We start from the raw sequence: 13,554 nt of genomic DNA, 5'->3' as shown, positions 1-13,554 counted from the left end.
ATGCTCAGAGCATATGGATCAAGGGAATGCTGAAATGTTTTTAGAATGAGGAGATATATGCATTATAGTTACCACACTATGTACAAGGCTAACAAATATAAAGCGGTTTACGTGTTTTATATATTTTCACATCTCTTCCTCTCCAGTTTGTTCTCAGTTTGTCATTTTCTACTGACACCAATAAATTATTTACCTGCCAAAGCATATGGGCAGTCAGTGAGGCTTTTTGTCATGTTGCAGCTGTTGATTCTTCTGTGGTTTTGAGGTAAGGGGGGTTGTTAGGAGATTGTCTGCATTTCCATTTTAAATTCTATATTAGACGCCATTTTAAATTTTGATTGATCAGATAGAGCATTTCCTTTATGTTTATAGTAAGTTGTATGGGGAAAAATTTATTACAGAAATTTACCAGTATCTTGATGCTGTAATGAGGAGTAGCTCCTCAAAATGTGTGTATAGAAAAGCTGCCTTTATATAAACTGTTGTGAAACAGTAAAAGAAGGATGACCAGTTGGAGATCTATGCGTATGTGTAACGTTACACAATAAGGCATCTCCAAATATTTTGTCTTAGAACCATAGGCCATCTTGTCCATCATCCCACCGAAAGTAGGAGTTTCATCAGCACCAGACCAGGTCAGCGGTGGCTTTGCCTATTGAATGCAGTGCTGTGCTACTCTCTTTAAGAAAATGTGGTGTGGTGTTGGTGTGTATGTGTGTGGGAGTGGTGTTTTGATTTGTTTTGTTTGGGGGTTTTTGTTTGTTTGGGGTTTTGTTTGTTTTTCTTTTTTTTCCCCCAATTCTGTTGTTGTCATAACAGTATTTAGCGTTTGTGGACTGGGCATTACTTTAGAAAAGGTCATTCTGACTTTATCTTGATTTCATCTGAATCTGTTCACTCTAGCTCTTCATCAGTGATTTGCTTTTCGTCATGTATTTAGTCAAAAAAGATTGGAAAGTAATAGTATTATTAGATCACAGTGCCTTCATATCACTTATGTCCCCTAGCAGGGTATGTGTATGCTGCAGAATTACTTCAGGTGATTTCCAATCAAATCTATTCCCTCATCTTCACTTGCCAAGAGGGAAACCAGCTACAGCGCAGAGAAGACTGAGTGCTGAGTGGTATTCTGCATCTACACACACATTGCACAAACTCTTGAATATTAATAGTAATAGCTGGGCAAGACCGACTTACAGATCTACTGTTTTCATTCCATGTATTAGGACAGTATGGGTCTAGGTCACAGTAATGATCACCAGTGTGCTTACAGCTGAGCATCCTGTTTTGATGAAAGAGAGAAAAAACAAAGCTCAATAAGTGTTAATGAATGTTCCAGTGGTTATTGGTTGCTTGGCTTTCTTGAAGAAGACCATGCAAGGTGCATGCATAGCTGGAGTGTACACTAATGCAGCTTGGTATTGCTGATAGCTCTAGTTGGCACATCAGTGTTTCTAAATCAAGCCTGTTATCACGGGGGAGTAGCAGTAGTGTCACTGCTTCGGGATCATAGTAGCCAAGAAATGCTACTGAGCAACGACAAGTTCTTAGTGCTGTGAAAATAATTCACCATGATTCTTCCATGAGACACTAAGGGATGATTTCCCAACAGTCTGCAGGTAGGTATCTCACACTATCAGGAACCCATCTGTAATGTGGCATTTGAGACCTGTGGCAGCTCTCTTCAGTTTCAGCTTGGTGGCAAGTAGTTCTGTGTTTCTCTTCAGGTGGGTAACGTCCTTCAAATAGTTGTAGGCTTTTAGCAAATAGGTTTTCTAAGCTGCAGGAGGGAAACTGATTGTCCCACTATCTGAAGCTGTAGGATTTGCAAATAATGCTATTTGTCTTCAGCAAATAACAGGTGCTTTTAGCCAAGATAAAAGGAAAGTGCCAGAAGAACAGCCAGGGGACAGTTTGGCTGAATTGATTTATAGCACAGAGAAAGTGATGCTTTATCTTCTTTTTAACTAGGAGCCTAAGATGTAGCTGTTGTCTGTAAAAGCACAGAAATTATAGTCGAATTTTGGAAATTCCATTTGGCTTGTATAATATTCTGGATTTATTTTACCAAGGTGAAGAATTACTTTTAAAATGCAGGGCTTTAGCACCAGCCAATGATTCCTAAAGGAAACTATGTGACTGCAAAACTTATAAAATCCATGGTGTCCATACAGATTTCCAAGAATTCTTGAACTGTAATGTCATTGTGATACCAAGTCCCCAGATTTGATATTAACTGTTTTCTTTGCTGAACACACATGAATAGGAGCTACAATTTAGGAAGAGAATTTATTTCTTTTTTTTTCTAGAGTATTCTGTTGGCCTTTCTGCTTGCTTTTGAAAATATCTCTATATTCTAACTCCCATGAATTTAACAGCCTAGAGAGCTGGAATATTTTTATCTTAATCACATACTTGGTCCCCATTTCTAGGAGAGTACTGAGTGGAATGAACCGGCAAAATGTGGCAGCTTCAGTGGCAGATCAAACATTGAAATTCATGGCAAATTGTAAGTTTATCTTCTGTCTGCCAGTGTGAGAGGGAGATGGGATGAGAGAAAAGACAGGTGTGGCGAACTGAATGTTTGAAATTATTCCTTTAACCTGTAGATAAGAGACTGTAGCAGGAATGCATTTTATATTCCCAAAAGTTTTTGAAATTCCATATGAAATGATGGATTCTGAATGCTTTCATTCCATGAATCCACTTCCCTGCACGGCTGCAAGCTTATTAAAATCAGGGTAAGAAGATTTAATTGCAACTGCTCAGGACTTGGACATGTGAGATTATGATTCTATTCTTGGCTATTCCACACAACATGTTTGTGACTGGCCAGGCTACTTAGGTGAAATATTTCTAACTTGTTTGTCTGAAATTTAGGTTTCCATTTCTTCCTTCAATATGGCTACTTTTTAAGAAAAGCTTAGATGTAAACATCTCATTTTTTGTTTCACTTTCTTTGTGTGAAACAGAAATTATAATGTTTCCTGAACCAGGAGATAGTTGTGTCTTGAATCTTTGTGGACCAAATATATAAAGTGGTTGTGTTTTTTTTTCATACAGCATTATTTAAACATCTAAAACACTGCGCCACTGTGCAAAAATGCGGTATCTGTGAAATATCACAAATCTCTCTATTCCAATTTTGTGTCGCAGGCCAGTGCGAGCCCTCAGCTTGTGTTAGGCTCAAACCTTCTCCCAGGCAAACTCTTTCTAAAAATGGAACGTTGTGTTTATGCTGCAATGCTGAAGTACAGTGGTTGTGAGGCAAGGAGCAGCACAGCATCAGGACTTGCATTAACCAAGCTGTCAGATCTTTCGAGAAGAAACAGTATATATTAGTAGTGAATAGTATGAATAGTGTACTACGTTGATGTGTTCCGTTATGAGAAATGGTCCTAGTTTTGTATTTATGGACATGTTTGAGTATGCGTCTATGAGAGGACTTTCTGTGCAAGGAATTGGGCTATTACAAAATTGCACTCTTTTATTTCCCTCATCGTTATATATGGAATTACTTCTTTCTAATCAAAAGCCCAGGTATATCTACATTGCAGACAGGAAGTGCAGTTGCTTGGCCAAAGAGGATTTTTATATAGCTAATTTGACCAGCACTAACAGTGAGCTACAGCAATGTGGTTTTCAGTCCAGTGCAGTTAAAGCCTGCTCATAGCTCATACTTCCTCCCTATTCAAGTTTTCTTATCACTGACATAGTTAACTGGAAGAGCTGTTAGAAAACAGAAATAGTTTATATGACCCTAATGTAATAATTTGTCCAGTTTCTGTTCCTGTGTTTAATAGTCTTATGAGCATCGTGGTGGTTTATATTTTAAAGAGGTAGTAATATTTGTAATGTTTTATATCATTCTTTGATAGATGAGATTACTAGATTACTTTTTTTTTGGTAGATCCGAAAATACCAGTAGTTGAAGTAGAGGAGATAGACCCCATTAAAATCAAATAAATACTTTCCTTAGATTTCCTTAATATCAGGTAGAAGGTTTCCTTAGGATCTGTAGGAACCCCATTCCCTCAGTTTTCTTAACTTTAAAAATTTGTATCAGTGGAGAACAAACTAATGAGTATAGGACAGAAAAAAAACCCAAAACAAAACAAAATGAAAACCATTACTAGTCCACTTAATTTTCCTAAAGCAGTAGAAATGGGTGAGACTATAAAGACCGAGGTAGTTTTGCCTCCCTTACAATCCAGATTCCTATGAAGCTGGAAGAAGAGGTTTTGATTAACTTAAATGGGTTTTGGATTAAATCAGTGGGAGTTGGTGCAGTGCAACATTTTAGCACATATGAAAAAAGTCTTAAAATTTAGTTAGTGCCATTGAAATCAATGATATTATGTAATATCTATGTGCTTGAGTGTTCATTGGGTGAGACTGGTTTCTTTAATGCTGTCTCTACAGTCTAGCCAGACTCTAACTTCCCATCATCTTTATTTCCCCTTCAGTGTGTTTTGGGAGCTTCAGACTGCGTTTTGAGCTGTGCTGCTGCCATAGGTGCCCTTTTCATTCTCTAAGGCAAGAAGTTCATGTCAATTCCAACCACTTATCTGTTGTCTTGTCAGGGCAGGTTTACTCCCGTGCCTTCTGCTCCAAATCAAATATTCCTGCATCAGAGTTGAAGCATCTCTCAGGCCAGAGGAAAGGTCAAAGAAGCCAACGATATGTTGTACCCCTCTCCTTTTCTTCCCATTGCTTGCCAAGTGTAACAGAAGGTCATTCGTTGGTTTGAAAAATATGTGATAAATATCTGTTATTAATCATTTAGGTAGATAGATATCTCGCCGAGGATGGACTACACAAAGTCCTTCCAGCCATGTTTTCTGTTGCTTCCATGGTTGACTCACAACTAACTCAGTCTTAACTCCTTTATGCTTTGCCATTTGTTCTATGGTTTGTTACCCAGTATACAGTTAATCTGATGCAATGATTCCAGACTGCAGTCCAGTTACGTGTGCTAACATATGCTCAGATGAAGTCTCAGCGAAGCTTCATTTTGAAAGATTTCTGGATATTCTCCCTGGGGTTGCAGAATATATTTTGTTATATTTTGTCTCTCTTTATTTTTTTCGTAGTAGGAAGATTAGGGCTTTCTTCCTGCTCAAATCTTACTATATCTAGGTATGCTTTCCATTCTCAAGCCTCAGGCTCTGCTGTAAATTTAAAATAGTAATGATGATAAAGGGATTATAGGATAGCTTACATTAATATTACTTTATATACTTACAAGCTAGTAATAGATTTATAAGAATTTATTTAATTCTGTCTTATTCTGTTTTGAGTTGGTGATAGAATTCTTATTGATCTTATTTTTTCTAGCATAGACTTTATTATTGTGCTCAGAGCCATACAAGGCTTAGCGCCATACAAGGCTTAGCCCCATACAGATGGTCCATACCTCTGAAAACTAGCAGTCTTTTCCAAAGAAGGTGAGGATGGGGGAAAAAACAAACAAATAAACAAACAGATCTTGGTTCACTCACGGACCGTAGGACAAAAATCTCCTCTTTTTTATTCAAGTAAATGCTGCTGTGGTGTCAGCTAGTGATTAGTGGATAGAGCTGAGAAGTAGTAAGTTGGACAAACTAGACAAAAATAACACCAGCTAGAAGAGGTTGCAGTTGGTTTCATCTACTGCAGTAGTATTCAGCATTTCTATTTCTAAGACAGGGTTTAGGAATAGGCAGAGCAGGTAATTGCTCATTTTGTCCCAATGGAGGAGCAAAGTACCAGTTTCCCTAAGACCACACAGAGCCTCCATAACCTTTTCCTGCTTTCTAGTTGCAGAGCCTAGCACTTGCTCCTGTCTGCTCTGATGCCACTGATGGAGTTGGCACGTCATCCCTGATTACTCTCAGAGTTTGGCATTAGTTTGGCACAAGACTTCCGTGTGTGTGTGTCTGTGCATTGGTAACTGTTAAGCATGACTCATGATGTCTGCCTACAGAAAGCAGACCCATGTGGTGAAGGCTCTTCCTGGGTCAGGTTGCAGTTCCCTGTGGGCTGCTTGTAGTAGCTGCTCTACAGGAACAATTATGTGCAACATATAGTAGTGTGAGGCTGCTGGGCTGGAATATCTAATAGATAAACTTCTTCAGCCATCTGAGAACACTGGGGGCAATCCTTTGCCACTTGCAGCTTCACATCTGGAAAGTGATAGAGGTGAATGAGTTACAGGAGAAAAGTGGTAGCTTGCTCCTTGGCTGTAAAGCCAAAAAAAACTTCAGAGAAGAGAAGGTTGCAGCTTCCAAAGCCACTTTCTTCAGCCTAGTTAGTATCCTCAACCTAGTTTCTCACCACCGCTTCTCTTTGGCAGTGCAAACCTCTTCTCAGCCCATCATATATGAGGTGCCTTGGGTTCAGGAGGCCAGGCAGAAAGAGTTACGGGGTGAAAGTAGCTGCACCAGCAGAAGGAGTGGCTTCCTGGGATAAAGATGCGTGTGCTGGGGAGGGCCCAGAAGCAATGATGAGGGTGCCACAGCCAGAAGGACAGAACAGCAGGAAAATGACATCCTCACCACTGGAGCCCTCCTCAGAACCACTCTGTATAGTCCCAGCCTCGTTCTCTGCAGCTCCCCCTGGGTACACTTTGTTACCTTTCACCTTTATTTACTCAAGCTCTTTGTCATCTCTCTCCTCAAAATTTCCTCTGCTACTGCAGCCCCATTCTGCTGTTCACAAGTACAAGGGGAAAACAAGTTATTCAATTTTGCCTACACTTCTCTGTCTGTTATTGCATCAGAAGGACCTGATCTTCCCTAGGATACGCTTAGAAAGTCAGCATAACTAATAAATAAGTAATTGCAGTTGCTTTGTGATCTTGAATGAATCAACTTGAGTAGAAGTCAAGGAGGTTACTTATTTCATCAGAACAGGTTATGGTCAGTCTCACTGAGTGGGTGTTTTGAGGATCTCTGCTCAAACTTGCCATTATAGTTAGGTAACTTGTAACCTGTTTTACAGCCAAGGTTGCCAGTTCTGTTTTCACTCAAGTAAGTGATAGAAATGCTTGGCCCAGCACAGTGTTTAGAAAAAGTTTGGATATGTCAAATGTGTTACACCTGTTAGAGCTGTTCAACCTACTGCTTATGGTCTGGTAGTTTCAGTACACTGAAAATAACCACAGCCAAGGATCATTTGGGAAGGCACTGGCAAAACTTGATGGAAAGAGTAGGACAAAATATGCACCTGCCATCTGCACCTACACAAGACAGCTCTCTAAGATAAGAAAGGTAGGAATGTAGTAATGAGAGTAACAGCTCTGGCCAGAGGCTGCTGTCGGCTCCAAATCCACTTACGGCTATTGCAAAGGCTAGGGAGAATAAGCATTAAACTGGCATCTTGGCTAGGGGCACCGGAATGTCTCACTACAGCTTTGGTTAAAACTGACACTGACCAGCACGTCACTTTTAATTTGACCTAGCTCATAATTGACAAGATCTGTTTTGATCAAATGATGAATTTTGGTTTCTTTGCTTGGGCTGGGTAAAACTTCACTCTGGAAGCAGTTACATTGGAATCAGCAGGCACTTTTCAGATGACGGGCTATTCGAAAAAGTGCATCTGATCGAGGCAGTGGCTGTTTGTAGGTGTAGTGTTGTTACAAATGCCCTGAAAATCAACAGCATCCGGCTGGCTTCTGCACCACTCCCTTTTGACTACCATAGGCAGGCCAGTCTGGTTCTTACTATTTCTTACCAGAGTGCCCTGGGCTGGGACTGCGACATGCAAAGTTTGCAGGGCTGGAACTACATCTTTTTCATTTTACTTGAGACAACAGGGGCCGAATATCTGCACTCGATAGTCTGTGTGTCATATATCTTTCTTTTCTTTATCTCCCTTATCCTTTTTGTTCCTGCATTTACCAGTTTTTCTTCCAGTTTAATGGTTTTATTAGGCAGCAGTGTCAGAAGGTGGTTGAGAGCATGTTAATAAACAATGCAAGCAAAACCTAGCTGAAAATTGCCCTTTGTATTGCCAGCACAAAGAGTGGAGATCTGGGTGGGTGTTAATGCCAATCCTTAATGCATCCTTAATGCTGCTTTCAGGGCTGTTGACAAAGGAAATAAATACATTGTCCTTTATGAAGGTCATATGTGGTACCATAGTAGCACTGCAATAATTTTTAAATGAGTGATATTAAAGTAATAGGTATTGCTACTTAATCAGTACTCCTGGTATTAGTCACCTGGCTTTGCTCTGCACTCTTTATGTGGGTTCTTCTCAGGTCTGGTTTCCCTCCTGCTAATTGAACAGCAACACAAAATTCTGCGGCAGGACTTAGCGGCAAGCGAAGCCAAAAGGGTCTGTGGGCCAGGTGCGATGTTATGTAGAGGATCTTACCACTTAGCGACCTAGGAGAGGTTGAGGGTGCTGGCAATACTTTGTGCTACAGAGTGCACTGTGGGAGAGAATATTCCAAGCATGGTTTCTCCAGCCTCCCCCCACCCCCATCGAAAAGAAAAAGATTGAATGTGTTGCAGCACTTGATGGTGTCTTGACATAAAAAGTGTTGGGATTCTGAAAGTTTCAGGTGATTTTGCACAGTGTTAACTTGTGCTACTTGCTGTCTGGTAAAAAGAGGGAGAAAAATACAATAGAATGAATAAGGGGGAAGTGCCTTAAGAAAGGATCTTAAGGAAGTAATGGCAAAAAAAAAATCTTAAATGCGTTTTCTGAAAGCTTAACAGGATTATAAGAATCTGGAAAATTGCCTTTTTGCCTGTTTAATGATTGTTGCCCTACTGGTCTGTGCAGTTTAGCCTATATTTTGAGGTCTTCTGCGGGGTGTCCCTACTGTTGTTTGAAGGAAGCATTATGTGTCAAGTGTCATACCTGATGTTGTTGAGTCTGGTGTTTGCAAAATGCCTGAATGAACGTTGATTTCCCTAAATGCTGAAGGAGGTGAGAAACAGCAGGCGGGCTCCTTGTTCAAAGCGCACAGCTCCAGGAAGCTCTGTGGTGGAGAAACTATTTGCTTCCTTGCTGGATAAGCATCATGGGTACCTACCTCTCTAGGCTTTCTGCCTTCGAGTGGCTCAACCTGAAATCCAGTCCAGTGGTTTCTGTTCGTGACTGCAGAAGAAGCCCCCAATCCTTGGGGCTGAGAGCTAAGTGGCGTGGCTACTGCTGTGAGCCACAGGCACTGCTGTGTGGCCGCCTGTCGCACAGGACAGCCTATTTTATTGAACCTGCAGGAGTAAGCACTTGCACGCCTCTGATCTCTAATGAGGCAGCAGAGGAGTGACTCAATCTGTGCCCCTCTTTGTGTTAACCATTGGGGCATAACAATGTGCTTGTATGGGGTCAGAATAGTTTTATTAAATTATCACTCACATGCCAAGGGCTCTGTCCAAGGCTCTCTTGAACCCCAGGTCTCTAAAGCTGGGGGAATCTCTGTGGTGGCAAAACTGGGTGAAAGAAAGCCTGAATGCTCCCAAGTGAGCGAGTTTCTTCACTTGCGGCTGCAGCTTGCTGCTCCCTCTACCTGTGCTTGTGGGCCTCTGAGGAGAGCCAGGTTAAAATCCTTCATCCTTGAAGTAAAAGCTATTTATTAACCTCGGTGAGCTTAGCAAACAGTTTTATAGTGCTGCCTTTCAACTATTTGTGCTACCACAACTGAGGAAGTGGCAAACTGAGACGTATGTAGCCCACATGGCACTAAGTTAAACTGTTATTACAACTGCAGCTGATAAAATCAGCACACTGATGGAAGTTCTAGGGGATGAGACTACATGGGATAACTCTGGTCCCCAGGCCAGTTTATTGTGAAGATAATTACCTTAAGGAAAATTACCTGAGATGAGACAGAAGCCTTAACTTTGGGAGAGCTGTTAATACCACTGCCAGTAGGTGTTCTTTAGAAGCTGTGATTCTGTCCAGAGATAAAGCCAGGGATATAACTGTGTTCTACATCCTTGCTTAAGCCCCGTTGACATCCTACTCCTGCATAAGTGTTTTCCTGAGCTGAGTCTTGCATTGTGGATAATCGCAAACACTCCTTTGTGGCTTTAATTTTGATCCACGTTCTTCGCTGATACCTTTCTTTCCAAAGCGTATGATAAGAGGTTGTCAGGTGAAATTAATTTTTATTTTCAGGACATCGTTAAGTGGTGCTTTTCCCATTGACGCATTCACTGCAGGGTACTCTAAAGAGTTAAGAAGAGTAATTGTTGTTTCATCAGATTATGTATTAGTTCGACCAGGCTAATGCACTGTAATATCTAGACAAGCCCTATAATTGGAGAGAGAATGAAAAAGCTTTTAGCTATTCACGTGCTCCAGCTCTAAGTTAATTTCACATCTAAGCCATTAAGAAAAACAAACAAACAACCCTTCCAACAAACGAAAATCAACCAATCAATTAAAAAAGGCCATAGTTCGTTAAAGACATCTTGAAAATCAGGTTGTTTACAGAGACAGGGATGTCTTTTTCAAGAGCTTGGGAGTAATTTTTTCTCATTTTATAGAATGCATGCTGAGTCTGAAGAGTCAAAGTCAATGATATCACTTGCAGAACCACCTTTTTAATGCATGTGCAAATCACTCGAACAATAGTCTGAACTACCTGTGTTCCAGTCTGTTCCATATCTACCCAACACAGAGGAGTGTGGGTACTTGGGGGTCAATGCCTTCTGAGTCATGTGAGGAAGGAAAATGAAGCATCAAATACAATTCTTTGTTGAGTTCTTCCTTGCGTCTCTGACCAGCACAGTTTAAATGCTCAGATGGCACAGAAAGAGAATGGAAAGGGTGGATCAAGACTCTGCCCGCTTCAGAGCCCTCTCTAATTGTTTAGCTACTATCTATGTACAAAAGGGGAGTGACATGGCAAAGATCCTGCTTTCTTTCTTCCGTTGGTGTTCTTTAGGATGATTCACACCATGTGAGCTACTATAAAGAAACTAACTCTATCTCAGCCAAAACCAGCAGAAAAAACTACACTGCGTTTCTGCAACTAGTCATTCATGGCTCGTAAGAGAAAGTCTCTACAGTTAATCACGCAGGGAAACATTTAGCCTTCTTTGCTAATGGGATCTTTCTAGGAAAATATGAATATGGATGAACAAGCTCGTATGATGCAAGTAATCTGCTGACACTGATCTCTCATACTGGTTTTATGCATTAAAAGAAAAAAAGCATGGCATATTTACCTAGTTGTGAGGGGGATTAATTTCTGATGATCAGCTTATGTTCTGAGATACAGCAATTGGGTGTTTCTGGAGCTTGTATAGATGTGTTAATCTAAATGTCCGATAAATTTTCATCTGCTAATTTTCTGGTTTTATACCTTGCATGGCTTACTCCACTTAACAGTGCTTCAAAATATGCTAACTACTTCTGGTATAAGCAGCACTATGTATATGTGTGCATACACAGTATGAATACTTAGCCAGCTACTTAGAGGTAGCCACCTTTAACCATTCTGTCATTAAATGTCCCTGCAGATAAATTATTGCATTTGTCCATGTTCATTGACACAGAATAATTTTTAAATCGGTCCGACTTAATTATTTTTATACACTTTGTTTTTGCTTTCATGTTCTTCAGGCTTCAGATTTGATTATCACCCCAGCTACAACTTTCAAGGAAAAGCCAGACCCCAGTGGTTTGGTATTTGGAACTGTGTTCACTGATAATATGCTGACAATTGAATGGTCCGTGGCTTCTGGATGGGAGAAACCTTATATTAAGCCATTTGGGAACCTTTCATTGCATCCAGCCTCCTCGGCTCTGCATTATTCTTTAGAAGTGAGTACCAGATTGATTTGGAAACTGGTATTTTATTTCATTAGCTCTTAAAGCCATAGCATTGTAATACAAGGATTATTACTGTCTCAAGGTTATTGAGTTACATTTTGGTTTGTTAACTGATGTCCTTCCATAACAATACCATTATTTAAACCAGGGTTATATCTATGTTGGTGTAACTCAGAAGCAACTCTGGTCTCTGGATTCCAGCTCACTTAACTTCCTAGCTTAGTGAAGGTGAACCCTTTCTCGTGTGGTGACAAATTCATTTGACAAAGCTGTTTAGTTCACAGACGGTGGATCGGCCCAATTACTGTTTCTGGTGTAACTTAATGAAGCACTGGATGAGACTATCAGAGATTCCAAGAATAGCTTTAATTTGGGGAGTGAACATGCACATCGTGAAAGTTATTTTGTGCTGTTTTAAAGGTTCATAGCTTGGATTGCAGGACAGACTAAACAGGCGCTTGTTTGCAACTCTGAACAAGTCTGGAGAGCTCAGAACTAGATCTGACACATTTGACATATACAAATGTATTTAAGCAGAGAATATACAGCAAGGATCTTTGGAAAGTGCAATGTTAAGTCGGAAACCAGCGTGGTTAACAGTTTCCGTGCTTAGCTGCTTACTGTCTAAAGCTGCCTTTTGTGTCTCCAGAGCAGCTGTGGCTACACTCACATCTGTGTGAGAGCCTTGGTAGGATGCATTTCCTGAAATGGAAGCCTGTTTCTTCTCCCACTTTTGGGTAGGTGGGAGTGTGTCTGCTGAAGTTAGTGGAGTTGCTTGTGCCTTTTTTTTTCCCCCCCCTTTTTTTTTTTAACCACTAGTGAAAGGGAAGGATCAAGCCTTTCTGTGCTTGTTGTCATTGAGCTCCTGCCTTTACAGTTTTTTGTTCTTGCTGTTTTTACCCCATCTAGTCATCAAGCTTCCAAAGGTCCTGTGTAAATTACAACAGGCCCCTGTGATTAAGGCTGCAGCTCATGATTTGCCCAAGAATTAAGAAACCACGCTGGAGTCCCAAACCTATATTTCACTTGTAGTAGCATATTGCTTTAATGCTTTGCCTCTGGCCCAGTCTGAAATCATTGCTAATATGAATATGCTCTTATTTTTTTCCATTTTTTTTATTCTTTTACCCTTGTTGCATCACGTTTCCTCTAGCCAAGAGGACAGACAGAGGAGAATCTGGTGCCAATGCTGTGGCTCAATGAATACACAGTGGGTATAACAAAAATGATGAATTTGGCATTCCTTCCCCTTTCTCCTTGCCCTCCATGATGCAGTTTGATAGTCTGGATCTACTGAACTCCAGATCCAGCTCCTGTGATGTACAGATGTTAGATAATGTTGTTTGCACACCACTGTAACAACCAACCATCAAGCAACCACAGCAGTTGCTTTTATTCAAGTTGAGCATTCCTGGAACACATCACTGTCTTCCTTTTTAATGAGTGAAAGGTTTTACTGAGCTCTGGAAGGTTAAAAGTATTTCTTTTTGGAGAAAAAAGATTTAACAGCTTGAGAAGGCTTTGTGTTTCAGCAATGATGTGATTCTTCTCTTAAGCCATTGATCAAATCTTAGTAGTAACATTCCTTCCTCTTCCCTCTCATTAAAAGTTCTGTGAATGTGCTTAGGAGAGGGTGGGGGGACACAACTGTTCTGTGATAAGAAAGTACTGTTACAGAAATGTGGTATTATTTAGTAACTGGCCCAATAAAAATAATATCAAAGTTGTCAACCATATCACCAGCTAAGCCAGGGGTGTCAAACTCATTTTCACCAG

At 40.5% G+C, this 13,554-nt stretch overlaps 1 protein-coding gene across 2 annotated transcripts in view; it reads left to right on the top strand.

The window, feature by feature from the left end:
- The window catches only part of BCAT1 (branched chain amino acid transaminase 1), a 65,181-nt gene that overhangs the window by 21,295 nt on the left and 30,332 nt on the right, over positions 1–13,554 (top strand). For both annotated transcript variants that reach the window (XM_065634532.1, XM_065634522.1), the window contains exon 3: positions 11,569–11,769. In XM_065634532.1, the coding sequence (XP_065490604.1) occupies positions 11,569–11,769 (201 nt within the window). The remainder of the gene's footprint in view (positions 1–11,568; positions 11,770–13,554) is intronic.

Source organism: Caloenas nicobarica, chromosome 1, assembly GCF_036013445.1.
Source record: "Caloenas nicobarica isolate bCalNic1 chromosome 1, bCalNic1.hap1, whole genome shotgun sequence".
In the NCBI taxonomy this organism is placed as follows: Eukaryota; Metazoa; Chordata; class Aves; order Columbiformes; family Columbidae; genus Caloenas; species Caloenas nicobarica.
Note: the sequence above shows the minus strand (reverse complement) of the source record. Positions and strands in the feature narration are given on the sequence as shown.